The sequence below is a fragment of the Vicugna pacos genome, chromosome 28, assembly GCF_048564905.1.
Source record: "Vicugna pacos chromosome 28, VicPac4, whole genome shotgun sequence".
NCBI lineage: Eukaryota > Metazoa > Chordata > Mammalia > Artiodactyla > Camelidae > Vicugna > Vicugna pacos.
This window is the reverse complement of record NC_133014.1, coordinates 12,473,532-12,489,826: the sequence shown is the minus strand read 5'-3', so window position 1 is coordinate 12,489,826 and position 16,295 is coordinate 12,473,532. Positions and strand designations below refer to the sequence as shown.

General features: G+C 46.1%; 1 protein-coding gene across 1 annotated transcript in view; it reads right to left on the bottom strand.

Annotated features, from left to right (window-relative positions):
- Positions 1-16,049, bottom strand: part of POLR1A (RNA polymerase I subunit A) — a 60,318-nt gene extending 44,269 nt beyond the window's left edge. The window contains exons 1-9 of the mRNA XM_072951524.1: positions 15,857-16,049; positions 12,297-12,501; positions 11,069-11,218; positions 8,696-8,803; positions 7,699-7,784; positions 7,473-7,576; positions 3,347-3,433; positions 2,024-2,129; positions 1,571-1,733 (exon numbers count right to left, since the gene is read on the bottom strand). Coding sequence (XP_072807625.1) covers positions 1,571-1,733; positions 2,024-2,129; positions 3,347-3,433; positions 7,473-7,576; positions 7,699-7,784; positions 8,696-8,803; positions 11,069-11,218; positions 12,297-12,501; positions 15,857-15,933 — 1,086 coding nt within the window. The 5' untranslated portion in view covers positions 15,934-16,049. The remainder of the gene's footprint in view (positions 1-1,570; positions 1,734-2,023; positions 2,130-3,346; positions 3,434-7,472; positions 7,577-7,698; positions 7,785-8,695; positions 8,804-11,068; positions 11,219-12,296; positions 12,502-15,856) is intronic.
- Between the last annotated feature and the right edge of the window lie 246 nt (positions 16,050-16,295).

The window sequence follows — 16,295 nt, the reverse complement described above, 5'->3', positions numbered from 1 at the left end:
TTCCTGGCTCTACGTCTTCCTCTCCTCCCCCTACCTGCCCAAGAGACAGGCCCTGGGGCTGTAGGCTGCCCTGGAGGACCACCTACTGACACTGTCTGGAGACCTGAACTGGCCCCATTGGGCTGGGTATGACACAAGAGAGAGACAGATGGTCCCATGTCCCCTGGTGTGGGTCATCTGAGAGAAGAAACCTGTCAGTGTGTCAACGGGAGGGCGGTGGCGGCGGGGGGAGATCCAGTAAATGAGAATGTCATGGATCCCAGCAGTGATGACGTGAGCTTGTCCTCAGCCCTGAGGAACAGAAGGGTCTTCTCAGCTACAGAGGGAACAGATGCATTTCTTCCTCTGGCTGAAGGAGCCTCACGGGGAGAGATGGTCATCTCTATGATGACAGGGACCCGGGCAGCCTAACCCAGTTCTTATGGTATCACCTGCCTTAGGGCCAGATGGCTACTTGTGAAATGAGTGAGACCCTGACTCGCCGGCACATCCTCAGTGCCTAGAACGACGCCCAGCTCACACCAGGCATTCACAATTAGTAAGAGGGCTGCCATGGGAATAGGATGCCAGGAGCGAGTGTGGGAAGGAAAATAAGCTGCCCTATTTTCAAGGGACATCAATATAAAATCCTTACCCCTGGTCACTGGATCTGGCAACCCTATGGTCTTCCCCCTGAGACTGGACTAGGATCTACAGGTGGCAGATTTATTTTGCACTGAGGGTTTTTAAATCACATCTACGCTGGTAGATCAGAAAACTTAAGCAAAACCAAAGAAAGCCCCAAACCCAGAGCACCAGTGTCCAGGCCAGACAGTGGCGCCACCTGGTGACGAGCTTGGTTCAGAGCAGGCCTGTCTCAGCAGGGGAAGGGAGAACCCTGTCTGTCTACTCAAGGCTGAGAGTCCTTCCTATTTGCATTCAGAGTGCATCTTGAGCTGGGAAGGATGTCGGTGATCTCAGCAAGCTTTCTGAGCGCCTGACTCATCTTTATACCCACTGAGGACCTGGCACACTGAAGGGAAATGTTTGATGAAATGGGAAAACTGAATTCAGCTCCACCATTTTCTGAGAAATCTCAGAAATCTCATAGTCACATTCTGGGGAAGTCCCAGAAACTACACCACTGCCTTCCTGACCCCAACGCTGGAGACCTTAATGAGCCAAAACCCAGAGCTGGGTGGCACGGGCTCTGGTACCGTAACTCAGGAGGGACATTCTTGGAGCCTGAGGAAGGCAGACTTCTTTCTAGAGCTGCCAGTGAGAGAAGGTGGCCCAGAACACAACGACATATAAAATCCCACCACACACCGCACATATTTGATAGCAGAGATGAGACCAAGAAATTAAAGCAACTTAAACAATATCATTCGGCATGGCTGTTGGGGCCACGCTCAGACCCACGCTTTCTCCCTGACATCCCCTAGGTACCCCTAACCCACGGCTCATACATCACTGTATAGAGGTCCTGACCAGCATCTGCTGCACCCAAACCATTCTGCACCTGCACCGCAGGAAGTGAGAACTGTGTCCCCGGGCTGATAGCATCACCTCCCCCCAAGGCAGTTCTTACCTCATCTGTGGCAGGTGCTGCCACCTCACATGGCAGCTCCTGTTCTTGGGCCATCAATGCCAGGAGCTTTCGGATCAGAACCACATCCTTCATGACAGCCTGCAAGTTGACCGTCTGGCCATTGGTAAACATCTGGTCCCCCAGGCGACTGACGGGGCGATACCTGCAGGACATGAAGAATCAGCGAACGTTTAGCACAGAGGATGGTGTTCCTCAGCCTCTCACCCACCGCAGCTATAAGCAGCTCACAGCCCACCACACTCAAAAAGAAACCCACATTGCGATCGCATTCAGGAAAAACGGAGAGGAGATACTCCTATCACCTGCAACCTGGGACTGGAACTGCCGCTTAAGTTCTCGGCGCCCTTGACCTTTCCGCCCTCACCCAGAAGTCATTATTCAGCTATTCCATAGACCTTCTGCAGGTGAAGCAAAGCCAAAGAAGGACGTTACCTTGACGGTGGCACCACCAAGAAATCCAGGAAGAACATACTGGGGTTGAACCTGGATTCCACAGCAACATCTTCCAGTCCCAAAAAGAGGTAGTTCAGAAAGAATCCTGTGTTTGAAATAAACCGAAAAGATCATTTAAGTCTATATGTAAGGGCGTGGAAGGATGACCACAAACATTTTACCTAGTGGGGGAAAAAAAATACAGGACAATATGTAGAAAAAGATCACATTTTTCTTTATTAAAAACTGATGAGCAAAAAACAGTCCCTGGGCGTTATGAGCCTGCGCACAGGCTAAGGGCAGGGACTACAGGGGTGACAGTGCTAAGCCCGGGGGCTGAGATGGGCCAGGATGGGAAACAAAACCTTTCACAGCTCTGGTTACCTTCCCGAACTATCAGACTTACTTACACACACACACACACACACACACACTCATTACTTTGGTATTTATAAAAAATGTATTTGAAATGAAGTTGACCAAACCAAAAGCAAGTTCGCTTTCTTAAGAATAGAACAAAACAAAATAAAAAAACCCTCCACATAGATGCTACCAAGAAGGGATCGTCTATGGTTCAAAGCTGTATTTTAAGTTTCTGGTGACTTAAAAAAAAAAAAAAAAGCTACAGAGACACGTGTCAGGACCTGCCACAGCAGCACTCATACTAACCGGCTGCCCTTTTTTTTCCTGTGACATTACTTATCCCTTTAGCAACGTCTTCATTTTTCAGTGCTTGTCATTACACACGGCGGCTACGGTTCAATGTTCCAGAACACACTCTAAGGGGGGGGGGGTGACATGGGAGCTTGACTATACCACATAGTTTTTCTTACATGAACTCAAAAACTGAAAAAGACCTTCCCTTCTATAGGGAATTAAAATGTTTAAAAATCCTCATTTAAAAAAAGAGACGTATTAAAGAGTTCATTTTCTGATTCACAGGCGGAATTCCCACAGAAACTCTTAAAAAAAATAAACTTTCATTTACGGGCACTGAAAATTAGATGAGTTACACTGAATCTTCTAGTCGTATGTCAGACTGTATTAAGCGACGTCCACCCGCAGCTGTCGTTTTAATGACCAGACTCAGTTATAGTCACTGTCAAGCTCACACACATTTCAAGGTATAATGACCTTCCCCACACCGTAATGCGCCAAGGACAACGCACCCTGAAGCCTGCTCCAAACCAGCGGCTCAGTTTCAGCAGAGATCTACAACCACCGCAACTTGGGAAAAATTAAACTAGTAGGGCAGGGTAAGTGAGCCCAAGAAATTCAAGTCGGGAAATGATAAAGGGCTACTTCTTTAGGCTGGAACAGTACCTTCATTCTTCCAAAGGGCGATGAGATGTTCTTGAGCGCTGCTGGGTGTCAGGTATCCTCGTTTTCCCAAGTGAGCTTCCTCAATTCCTGGAGCCAAAAGAGGGGCGTCAAAGCACATGTCAGTTACAGGCACTCTTTTCGGTAATGAGACTTACCAGTTCTTTTCCCCACCCTGCCGAGCCTGCAGCCTGACCACAAAATCAATCTCTCGGACAGCATATTCTCTGCTCTGGATTCCACCCCCTTAATCTAATTTCCAAACAAATGAAAATCATATAACTGCTGTATGAAACCTAAAAAGCAGAGCAAAAGAAAAAAAAATCATCCACCATTCCATCATGTTGTCACTATTACCACTTTTATGTATCCTTTCCTGGTCCTTTGGGTTACACGGTCTAGCTTTATTCTGTGCTGCTTTGTTCGCTCGGTGTCATCCTGTGAGCGTTTCTGCGTGGTGCCCCGTAGCTTTTGCCCGACCATCATTCTTAACGGCTGCATGACATTCCTCTGAGAGGATGTTTGTTTCCTAAGTGACTCCACCACAGTCTTAATAGCTGGACATCTGAGTTCATCCCCATTTTTTTTATCCTTATAAGTTATACTGTGATAAATAGCTTTATGCACATGGCTTTGTACCAGAAAGGTTCACAGCAACAGAATTATGGATAAATTAGGATGAACATTTTTTGTGGGTAAACGTATAGTCAGTTTCTTCTTACAAATATCACACTGGTGCGTAAGGAGTGGATTGATTTTGGTTTCTCGGATTAAGCAAGGTCACTCTGGGACACTGTTTATCAGCTCTACCCAGAGTAAGTTAGAAAAACAGACTTGGGGCTGCTATTTGGGAGATGAGGCTCCAAGCACTTAGAAAATTATCAAAGACAATTTTAAGTAACGTGACCCTCTGGATTCAAAACTGTTAACCTCTCCAGGAATACATTCACTGAAATTAAATATTGCCCAATATTCTTCTATTCTCTAGCTGGTTTCTTTACCATCTGCAGAAGATTTGTCATCACAAGATTTTAAAGAAGCCTGTAACTTGGATAACAATTAATAGATGTACCATAATTTATTTAGTCCGTCTCTATTAACAGGCATTTAAGTCATTTCCAATTTTAAACTATTTCAACAATACTGTGAGCATGCCTGATTTTTAGGATAAAATCATAAATGTGGAATTGCTAGGTCAAGAGTTTACACATTTAAAATTTTAGTTCCTATAAAAGCAGAACATTTTGCCCAGCTAATGCAACTGAAGGAAGTGTGGGCTACGTAATGAAGAGAGGCTCTAACCTTCAGGGATCACCACAGAATTGGAAAGCAATGTGTGTTCGGTGGGGAAAAAAAGACTCCATTAACCTAAAGAGCAATTTTGTGGGCATTTCTAGAAACAACGACTCTCTTACAAACTGGCTTCAGGGGCTGATTCCTCAGTCGAGCCTGGTGGAGCTCTCCAGCTCCTGTCCCAGCGCAGCCAGAGCATGAGGTGACCACCACGGTGTGACCACTGTTAAGGCAGACTGGGGTCAGTCACTCGCAGGATTTGAGGCAGAATGACCTGTGGGATGCCACCTCCTCACGTGGACTGCACCCTTTCTAACAAGACACTTTCGCAGCCTGCAAAAAGCCTAGGATGGACTTCAGGACAGCCTTAACATGTGTTTCATTCAGAAATCAGAGCTGCCATGTGGGGAAAAAAAAAAAAAGCCGGGAAGTCAAACACCTTGGAGAAGATCGGATCATAGTGGGCGGAGCATTTTGGTCGTAAGACTTCTCACTGGAAGATGCCAACGTGCGTCACGGGGCTTGAGGGGTCCTCTGGAGAGCATAGGGCATTTCACAAGCTTATGGTGCTCCTTGTAGGACCACCATCATGTGAGGCACGAGCCTCACTGCCTGGCCCCCTTTGGTACCAGGAGCGTGGCCGGACCCTTGCTCAGAATGCTCACCCGCCCCCACATCACCTCTCCCTGGGGTTACTGACCTGCATCACCCACAGCCTCCCCTGAGGGCGGAGGCCACAAAGTCAGGTGTCCACCTTGGCACTGTGCTCAGCCACGGGCGGGGCCCCTGGCACGAGGCTGAGTGCCCAACAACCAACCGTCTGCTAACTACTAAAAACCCCATCTGAAAACCACTGAAGACTACCGCTGACTTGCTGCTAATGCACAGAATTTGGGGTGGCACCACCATATTTTCACAGCTGCGGGGAAGGTTGCTTCAAAGTAATGGATTTGGCAAAGACACTGAAGGCCTACCTAACTGTTAGATATTTGCCCCAAAGAAATAGTTATCTTCTAGAATTCTGACCATCTCTGTTCTCAATCGATGAACGTTTTCTAAGGCACCCGAAGGGCCAGAGCAGCAGTTTCCCAACCTTAAAAATTGTTTTAAGGGCTACGTACGGTGCAGGGAAATCCGCCCTGGTGGTTGTTAACAGTTAACCATTAAGCAGGCTTTCTAAGTGCAGTGCGGTATCCAGGACTGGATCCTGGAACATGAAAAGGACATTCCTGGATAAACTGGTGAAATTCAAACAAAGCCTGTAGTTCCGTTAATGGAAGTGTAGCGACGCTGGTTTCTTAGTTTTGACCAATGCACCGTGGTGATCTGAGACGTCACATCAGGACAAACTGAACAAAGAGTACACAGCAACCTTCTGTGCTCAGTCTGTGACCCTTCTCTACGTCTAAAATTAGTCTAAAACAGGAGGTTTACTTAAAAAGTAACAAGACACAGGTTTGCTATCGCTGTGGTCTCAGTGTTTGTATTTCCCCAAGTTTCACGTGTTGAAATCCTAACCCCCCAAAGTGGTGGTGTGTCGGGAGGTTGGGCCTTTGGGAAGTGATCAGGTCATGAGGCTGGAATTCTCATGGCTGGGATTGGAGCCCTAATGACAAGAGCCCAACAGAGTCCCCTTGCCCCTATCCACCGTGTGAGATTACAAGGCATAGCTGGCTGTCAGCGAGGAAGCTGGCCCTCTCCAGATACCGCATGTGCTGGCACCAGTCTTGGACTTCCCAGCCTCCAGAACTGCGAGAAATCACTGTTTGCTACTGATAAGACACCTAGTTCATGGTACTTTTGTTAAGAAGCCCAAAAGGACTCAGACAGTTACTTACTCCAGGCCTTGCCCTCGTCCTTCACGTAAAAGACAGATTATGCAACTCCAGGAAGAGAACTTGCTCCTTGTCTAGTCCGTGTTCGTGAACTCTGGCATGAAGTTTAGTGACAATACGCTATGAACTTTCACACAGGGAGTTTCCTCAACTCTGGGTAAGAAGTTCTGTTGCTGCCACTATACAGAGCTGGAAACCCAAGTCTAAGAGGTGATCTTCTCTAAGCCACTCAGAATAAGAAGCCGAGTGAGGTGTCAGTGACGGCGATGCTTTTCCGCCCTGGCACACAAGCAATGTAATGAACAATGAATGGGGAATGCGTGCCGCTGACACACTCCATAGCGGGCACTGGCCTCTGCACTCCAAATGGAATGCCTCATTTACCTTCACCACTTCCAAAGAAACAACAACAAAAAGAAAACTTTAAACAAACTTACAACTACAGAAATAAAAAGGCAGGAGTACTAAGTCCCCCAGATTTCCTCCCCAGGACCCCCAAGGGCAGGGCAGAGCTGAGGGCAAGACAATCTACCCCAGGGATCTGAGAGGCCAGCCAGGAGCGGCCTGTAGGAGGTGCTAACGTCCTTTAGAGGCTCACAGTTTTTTTTAAAAATTCACCTACATTTTACTTCAAAATAAATCCACACTTATTCGACAAAAAAAATGGTTCTAAATATTCGACAAGTAAATTTCTTAACGTCTTTCTCAAAAATCTTTCAGAAAAGCCAACCACTTGAGGCAAGAGGTGCCTCATTCAGCCTGTGGGGCGCGGGCTCATGCTGCAGCCCAGCCCGTCAGTTCTGCGCGACAGGCTGGGGCTGGGCACCCATCAGGACACTTGCCAGCCCTAAGAACCCAGACACCTGCTATCCGCTGGCCCACTGCAAGCATGCAACTGAGAAACATGGGGTGCAGAGGACCAGGGAGTCCAAGGTTTGGGACACGTCTGATGGTCACACAAGAAAAACACGCCGAGGGCCTCCCAGGGCCCAGCCTCTTACCCGGGGGCTCTGCGTCCCTCTGGTCGGCTCTCGGGTGCACCACGGCCGGGTACGTGATCGTCAGTTTGCTGTTGTGCTCCTTTCGGACAACTGACCGCCCGGTTCTAGACACAGGACAGTTGTGAGGGGAGGAAAAAAAGACCAACGAGACATTGAGTAACGACGTGGGTGATTGGCCAGGGGCTCCTCGCCGGGGGAAAGGGAAGGGCAAGAGCCGGGCACTCACTTGCAGTGGGGACATCGCTTAGCAGTCATGTGTGCCTTCCAGAAGACAGCAAGGAGCTTGCTCCTGCTCTCACAGACGTTTTTCACCTGTTGAAAAAAGGCAAGGGACCTCAGGGTGCCATTTGGATGAAAATTCAGTGGTCTGAAAACAAACCCAGAGGAAGCCACCCTCTTTCTTAAAATTTTCCACAGAACCCGAATATGCCCAAGCTCTGCCAGTCACTGAGTGGCTCCTTAAGCCTCCTCATTCATAACACGGGAATAAGAACAGCAACCACCTCACCACGCTGCTACTAAGATGAAGCGATCGCAGATGCAGCGGGGGGCCTAGAGTACGGCGTTATCGGTCCGTGCTACTTTTACTTCAATTTAAAGCTAACCTCCCTGGGTGCAGCTGCTGCCTCCCTCGGATGGGCCTCAGGGCTCTGAGAAAGGCACACCCACAGTTAAGTGACACCCATGGTTCCGAGCCGGCTTCAACTGAGACCCACTCAGGAGCTTTTGGACCCTCTCCTTGGGCCTCACCCCAGACGAAGGAAATCAGCATCTCTGGTGTGCAACTTGGGCACGAGGGACATCAGATTAGCCCTGGGGGTGGATTATCAGCACCATCCCTTCACTGACCAGACCAACACTCCCACAGGTGCTGTGAGGGGGCGGGCAGGCAGCAGCCATTGAGTGTTGGCAAGAGAAGGAAGAAAAGGACATGGGCCTCACTCTCCAAGTGAGACCGTAAGTTGGAACCTCACTGGACGCTGTACCCAAACCACCTAATTTCATCTGATTTTCTCATCAGTCCTGTAGGCAGGCGTCACAAACAAGGACACGGTGGCCTGGGGGACGGTTAAGTAAGTCGCAAGGTCACAGGCCTCGTAAGAGGCAGAGCTGGGACTCAAACCCAGGTCTACTCTGAGAAGCCAAAATGACAGTGCAGAGGGAACAGTGATAATTATGCCAGAAACCGAGTGTTCCGGGAACCGAGAGACAGGATGACTCACGTGGGCGCCGTGGGATCCCAGGAGGTTGTTCTGCACAATCTTGGTTGTATATTGTTCTAACTCTTCCTGAATTTCGAAGGCGGTAGGGTTAGCATTTTCCTCCAGAAACTGAAAGACACCATATTATCAAAGTAAAGTAAGTGTATGATTAGCAGCCCCACGGGGCGGCCTCCCCAACAGCGGGGAAGGTCCGTTGGAAGCGACAGAAAGAAACCTCACAGCTGCTGTGTTACATCTGCAAAACAGTGCGGCAACACTGCTGTTAAAAAAACAAAAAATCAGAAGAGAGAGGACCCCGCTCCCAACAACAGTGGGCTAGATGACTCAGACTCCACCGAAAGCTGAAAAGAACCAAAACAGGAGAAGGGATTTTTAAAAGCGTAAAGCTCTGAGGATCTGAGAGGACACTGAGGGACAACCAGGCCCAAGCGAAGGGAAAGTGAGAACCCCGGTCAAAGGGCACAGGAGCCACAGCTGCACAGCCCAGAGCAACCCCCAGCGAGGCTGTGTCCCTCGGGGGAAGATGCTGATAGACTTGCGATGCTCCCTGGATGCAGCCCTGGCCTTGGAAACATTTCACAATCCAGTAATTTTTAACTTTTCATTTTTAAGGCTTCAAATGACAGAAGGGACAGAAATCAAAGCCTAGAGTTAGTGCAAGGACAGGAATCTAACAGGATCCCTTCCTCCCATATCCCACCCCACAAACAGAGGAAGCTCGGGACCCTAAGGGCCATGTCCTTGGGAACTAGACCAGCCCTGGAACCAAACCACCTAGATTCCCATCGCCTGCAATCCAGGCAACCTTAGCCTTGGACTGCGATGGTCCTGGGCCACCAAGCACGTGGCAGAAGCAGTAAGATTCCTCTCTGGAGGGAGACTGCAGCATCCTAGACCTCAAGTTATTTCTACAAAGAATTTTTTAAGTAAAATGACAAACTGTCAAAAATAAGCACACGAGGAGGAGAAAGAGAGGGAGTTCCTAGAGACAGGGACAGTTACCTCGATGTTGAAGGTCATCATAAGGGCGATGGTCACTTTGTAACTACTTGTTAGACTGTGTGTATGCATTTCTGTGTGCATATTTCACCAAAAAAATTTTTTTAACGTAGCAGGCATCATGCATAATTTTATGCCAATAAATTTGATGCTTCAGATGAAACGGACAAATCCCTAAAAAGTATAATTTAACTCTGAATAGAGATTTAAGAGAATCCTTCTCTCTCTCTCTCTCACAATCTCTCTTTTGGACAAATCTGACCTTAGGTTAGTGTTTGAGCTGCCTGCACATGCAGAGATGCTCTCCCCCGGAACGCTTTTCTCACTTTGCTTGGGCTCTGACAACCCACACTCGGCCACACCTCCGGTGTGTAATCTTATCGGCTCTGTTCACCTAATGTCATTAAGACTGAATTATTCAGGAAAGGGAAGGGGAAGAGGAAAGGTGAAAGGTCTCCCTTTGTGACAAGAAACAAGACAAGGATGAGTGCTACCCCTTCAACAAAGTAATGTGGATCCTGGCCACCAAAATAAGGTATGAACAAAAAACAAAACATGTAAGGACTAAAAAGAAATAAAACTACTCTTATTCACAGGTAGTATGATTGTGCTGAAAATCTCCAAGAATCTACAAATAAAGTATTAGAATTGATGAACACTCTTGTCAGATTATTTCATACAAAAATCAAGATACAAAAATGAGTAATGTTTTGATCTACAAATCAAAAATGAATTTTAAATAAGATATTTATAATAGCACCAGAAAATCTGAAGCAATGATTCATCACAAAGAAAAATAACTTCACAATAAAGAGATCTAGTGGTCACGGTCTTATCCAAGTCATCAAACCCAGCATTACCAGTGATGGAACAACCTGACAGCGGGTGCCTCCTAAAATGATGGTGCTAGGAAGGATCCTGTACCGTGTAGGTATATTCTTACCAAAAGGTGAATTTTACGAGGAAATAATCAGATAAATCCAGAATGTGAGGAATTCCACTGGACAACTGGCTTCATATATTCAAAAAAGTCATAATCAAGAAAAAGAATTTTCTATATTAAAACATTCTACATTAAAACAGATGAAAGAGATGTAAAAATGCAGAGCAATACATGAACTCTGGTTGGATCCTGGGTCCAGGAGGGAAAAAAAAGCTCCCTGATGGGTAAAATGGCATTTCTATGTTGTTTTCATGAACATTTCTTCCATTATTCTCATGGCTTCATGACTTCACGCCCAGCTACTGGTATCCAGTTACAAGACTTAAAGATTAAGCATCCTGGTGACTGTTCTTAGGGACCACACACAAAAACAGCTCTCGTTCCCATCCCTTCGGCTCGCCTGACTTCCATGACAGCCACCACCCACCTACCCTGTACAGAATCCGCTCGAGCTCGTACACTGCTTGGAGCGCCCCGACTTCCAGAACTCTCAGCTGGCAGAGCAGGAGGTGAATCACAGCCCGCGGGCAAGTCAGCATGTGACAGTTTAAGCAGGAACCTCGAAGCAGCAGGTAGAGTTTCTGAAGAGGGAATAAACAGGGTATTAGAAAGTGACTTAGCAGTCGAAGTGATTTTCAGCATACTTACGAGTTTTGCTTTTACGCAGTCAGTTTATTCCCTTGAGAATTCCACATCACCCTGTGTACCTGGAAAGTCCTTCTTCACCTTAAGAACTAGATAAATATTCCTCTATTTTTCTCTTCTGGTTTCATTGTATTCCATTTAAAATTTGAAATTTACTTGGGTCTAAGGTAGGGAACAACCTTTATTTTATTTACCTAAACACTAAATTTGGCACTTATTTAAATATTTAAAGCATATAATTTAAATATTTCATTTAATAAATTTTTTTTTACTTTATTAATTTTTGGGGGGAGTAATTACGTTTCTTTTTAAAATTAATTAATTAATTTCAACAAAGGTACCAGGGACTGGGAACTGAACCCAGGACCTCATGCATGCTAAGCAGGCACTCTCCCACTGAGCTATACTTTCCTCCTAAATTTTCTAATATTTAAAATATTTAGTATTTAACTGACACAATTCTCTTTCCTTGATATGATTAACAGACAAAAAATCACGTCCATGTACATTATCATCTGTGTAGCTTAAAACAAATCATGGAGGCTGGGTTCACTGATGTTAAGAAGCTACAAATGTACAAGCAGGACTCTGGTCAGTAACTTCATTCTCGGCTCAGCACCGGGCCTTTTGGAGCCTTGCTCCTCCTGCTAAGAGCCTACAATCCACCCGATGGGCTCAGGGAGGCCTGGAGAATCCCCGAGCTCCCTATTGCCAGGAAAGCTCCACCCGGATTTCTGAAGGGCATAAAGCCCCTGAAGCACAAGGTAGAGGGATGAATCTGAAGGCTTTTCCCCTGGTGTAAACAGAACCCAGCTGTGGCTCTTCTCAACGGGAATCAAACTGAAGCTGGTTTCAGGAGGGCCGGAGGCCAAGCTGAACATACTGGATTTGGCTCCTCGTGGTTTTAAATTTCATAGTGTCTGGAGCTAACCTCCTGAGACACCTCCCCCGGGGAGACGGGTGGCACTTATGAATCCCAGCAGCAGCCCTGAGACCCACGCGGCCAGAACGTACGTCAAAGAGGAGAGGGTTGTACACGGTGAGGGGCAGCTCGATGTGGCCCAGGTGCCCGGAGCAGTTGTTGAAGTCCTGCACGCAGGTGGAGCACACCTCTTTGGAATCCGCAGGGCCCAGAGCTAAATCGTACAGGCCGTTCGCCGATGGGTTCCCCAGGCTGTCCAGGTACCGAGGGTTCGTAATGGACTTAACGCTTAATTTCCTAGGGAGATAAAAAAGACCAGGGACAACTAAGGTTACCCAATTCTGGGACATTTCCTCTTCAGTGCTTACGAAGTGACGATTTAACGTCTGTTTCCTCAGACGCACTGGGAGCTCCAGAGGGCAGAATCTGTGCCTGACTTTCTCACCGCTGCGGCTCAGCACTTAGCACGGAGCCTGCACACAGTAGCTGCTCAGTAAATACATGCTGAATGAAGAAGAGTGGTAACATCTTCACAAAGCAGACTGAGTGCAGCTCTCGCACTGACTGAGCACACTGGAAGGCTTTAGACAAAGGCGTTAAGTGCCTACTACACGATAATGCTTTATAAGCAGCACACAGTCTGACATCAACCTTCTGAGACAGGAATCACTACGTGCATTTTTCAGAGGAGGAAACAGACTCAGAGTGGCTAAGTGATTCAATCCAGGTGACACAACCAGAATGATGGGGGCCAGGTTGAAGGTCGGGGTGAGATATAGACCAGACCGAACGCCAAAGCCCAGGTGTTCGATAAAGGGGAGGTGGTCCAATAGTCCAGTGTGCAGGAACAGTAAACTGAGAAAAGCTAAACACAAATGCACAGACCTTTGAGAAATACAACCTGCTCTACTAAAGGTCTCATCGCAGGATTTTATGTTTGGTTTAAAGGGGGCTCCCATAGGATACCTAATTACTTTTACCAAAATTTTATTCATGCCAAGTTTGCTTTCAAACCTTTTTTTTTTTTGTAAATTAGAAAATAAAGATAATGAAATCCAAATCTCAGAATTAGAGAAAACAACTGTTAATAGACTTTTTTTCCTATGGATACTTTTTTTTAAAACTGTAACTGGGATCATTTGCTATTTCTAACACTGTATTTCTTTTTTTTTTAACATTTTTTATTGGTTTAACATTGCATTTCTTGTTTTCGTTTAGCATTATGTGTTTTTAGGTCACTAAAAATTCTTTGGAAATATAATTCTTAGGAGCTACAGAGTCTTTCATCATCTGGCAACTAATAAAATACATTTAGCCAAACTCCACTGCAAGTAAGTTTACGGTACCTATCTGCATAGAAGTTTTTGCAGAGAATAATTCAAACTTCTATTTTCTAAAAATATAATTATTTCCTCGTGGAAACAAAACCTTTGAATCAAAGGGGGCAAATCGTTTTGATGCTCTGGAAATATTCTACCACCTTGCATTCCAGGAAAGATGAGTTAACAGTAGATTGCCCATCTGTTTATATATTCTGTATACAGGTCCTTTATCAGACAAATGATTTGCAAACATTTTCTCCTATTCTTGCCTTCTCACTTTCTTGATGATATTATTTCTAAGGTTTATATTTTTTTTATGAGTTAAACTCACAAGTCTTTTCCTTGCTGCTTTCTTCTATTACCTTGAGACTAAGTCCTTCTCCTCAGAGTTGGACAAATATTTATCCACATTTCCTTCTCACTCATTTCACACTGAGCTCTAAAACATAACTGGAATTATTAATGAGGGAAATATTTACTGCATAAGGTAAATACAAATTAATTAGGTCTTAGTGCAAAGTCTTGCACCACTAGATCCTCTTTCCACCGCGTTTCGTAAGTTGGTACTTCACTTCTCTTGAATCTACAATGACGGGAAAAAAGTAGGCAAGCAGGGCCAACACAAACCTAAGCGGCAGAGGAAATGCATCCTGTGCTTGTAGAGACAACACAAATAGCTCATATCCAAAACTGAATGCATTTTTTGGTCCTCATCCTTGGTCTTCCTACGTACTAAGGAAAAAAGTTCCTCTCCTTAGCTGGGGAATAAGAGAAAACTCTTCTAACCACTGCAGGAATGGGATGCAGAGAGGAAGGGCAACTAGTAAGGACTCCACAGGAGAGAACAGGGTTTGAGACTAACAAACTTGACCTTTGCTGCCTCCTAGAGGGTTACTTTATTCTCTGGACAGGCATTTCCTCTCCTGTAACTGGAGACAAATGGTTGTAGTAAGAACTGATTGTACCAAGTGCTGAAAGACAGATCCCCCATCCACCCATGCACTCAACCAACGGCTACTGAGTGCTTAACTATGTGCCAGACACACTTTAAGAAGCTGGGAAAACAGACAGGAATCCCTGTGCTCATGGGCCTTACATCCTACTGAAGGCCGGCAGAGAAAAACCAAACTAAATGAGCATACAGTATGTTAGATGGCAGAAAATGCTATTAAGAAAAAGTAAAGCAGAAAAGGGGCTTATAGAACGAGCCAGTGATTGGAGAAGCCCATGCTATGAAGGTTATACTTGGGCAAAGGCCTGAGGAGATGAGGAAGCAAGTCATGCAGTCACCTTTACAGGAGGAAAAAGCGGGGAGTGCAAAGGTCCTGAGATAGATGTGTGTCCTCTGGGAATAGTAAGGAGGCCAGGATGAGTACAGACGTGAGTTCAGGGAAGTAGCAGGAGCCAGAATGACCCTCCCAGGCAATTTTAAGGACTTAGTTTTTACTCCAAAAGAGATGGGAAGCTATTAGAACCTAGCACAATAAAAAGTTGCATAACTAATGAAATTTCTCAACCCTAGACTCCAACAGGTCTTACAATGGTAGTAATAGGTATGAATTTTTCCCAAAAACTCCTTGTCTGAAAATGCCACAACTAACTTTTTAAAAAAGTCAAGCAACCTAAAATACTTTTGCTTTTGGATGAAATAATACCTGTTTATGGCTAGTGATGATATAAGTGAAATTTCTGAGCCAGCATACTGTTGTAGCTCAGGGGCTTTGTCACCCATTCATTCAACCTGAGCTGAGGATATAAAGAATGAGGAAGCCTAAGGTTAGTGGAGAGAGACAGAAATACAAACAAGCACAAAAAGTAACTGAGGCACCTGACAGACAACTGGTCTAGACGTGGAAAGACCTCAGAAAATGATGGAGGTTGAGCTGAGCCTTAAGAGTGGGAAAGATGCTCTCCAGGGGCCTGCTGGGGTTAGGGGGTCCAGCAGGGGGTCCTAGCAAAGAGAAGTTGTCGTCTGAATTGAGGCTTTAAGGATAATCATCTTATAGACAAGAGACTAATCAGGTGCCTAATAAACCACGTCAGAAACAATACAGTAACCCCACAAACGCTGGTTAATTAACGATGAGACTGGCGCATGATAATGCTACAATCTGGGAACCTCCACGTTCTCAGAGCAAACTCATCCCCAGCCACTGGATTCTTCCTAGCAGTGCCCGCCAGCCAAGACGTTCCTGGAACTACGGGTCCCAGCAGGCCAAGCGCCGGACAGCCATGGGCCCTGAGGAGAAACTGGGCCCAAGACCTTCTGGGAACGGTAGTTTATGGCTCCGACCCCAAGAGGCTCTGCATGCTTCCCACCAACTCCTTACTTGAGCTCTTCGGCCGAATACATTCCGAAGGAAATGCCCTGCAGCCGCCGCCAGGGCATGTTCTTTGAGCCCAACATCCTCCAGGTCAGTTTCGAGCTCTAACACCGGAGCTCTGATGTCCAGAGAGAAGCCCCAGTGACTACCGGTAGATCCTTAATGCTGCTCAAGCCCGCAGCCACCATGTGATTTAAACTGCGCTTGCGCGCGAGAAATGCTCGCTGGGAAGAGATTTGCGGGGACGAGACCACTTCCGCTCTAGGGGGGGAAGGAAAATAATTTCACGACTCTCATTCGCCTTTTTATTTTAAAAACAATGAAGACCTATAAGACATTAAAACAGTAGTTTTCGGAAATTTATTCGAGGCATTTATTCGAGGTATTGAGCCTTTAACTTCTGAAGCAAAGTCTTTCAAACCATGAGGTTGTAACCTATTTTAGG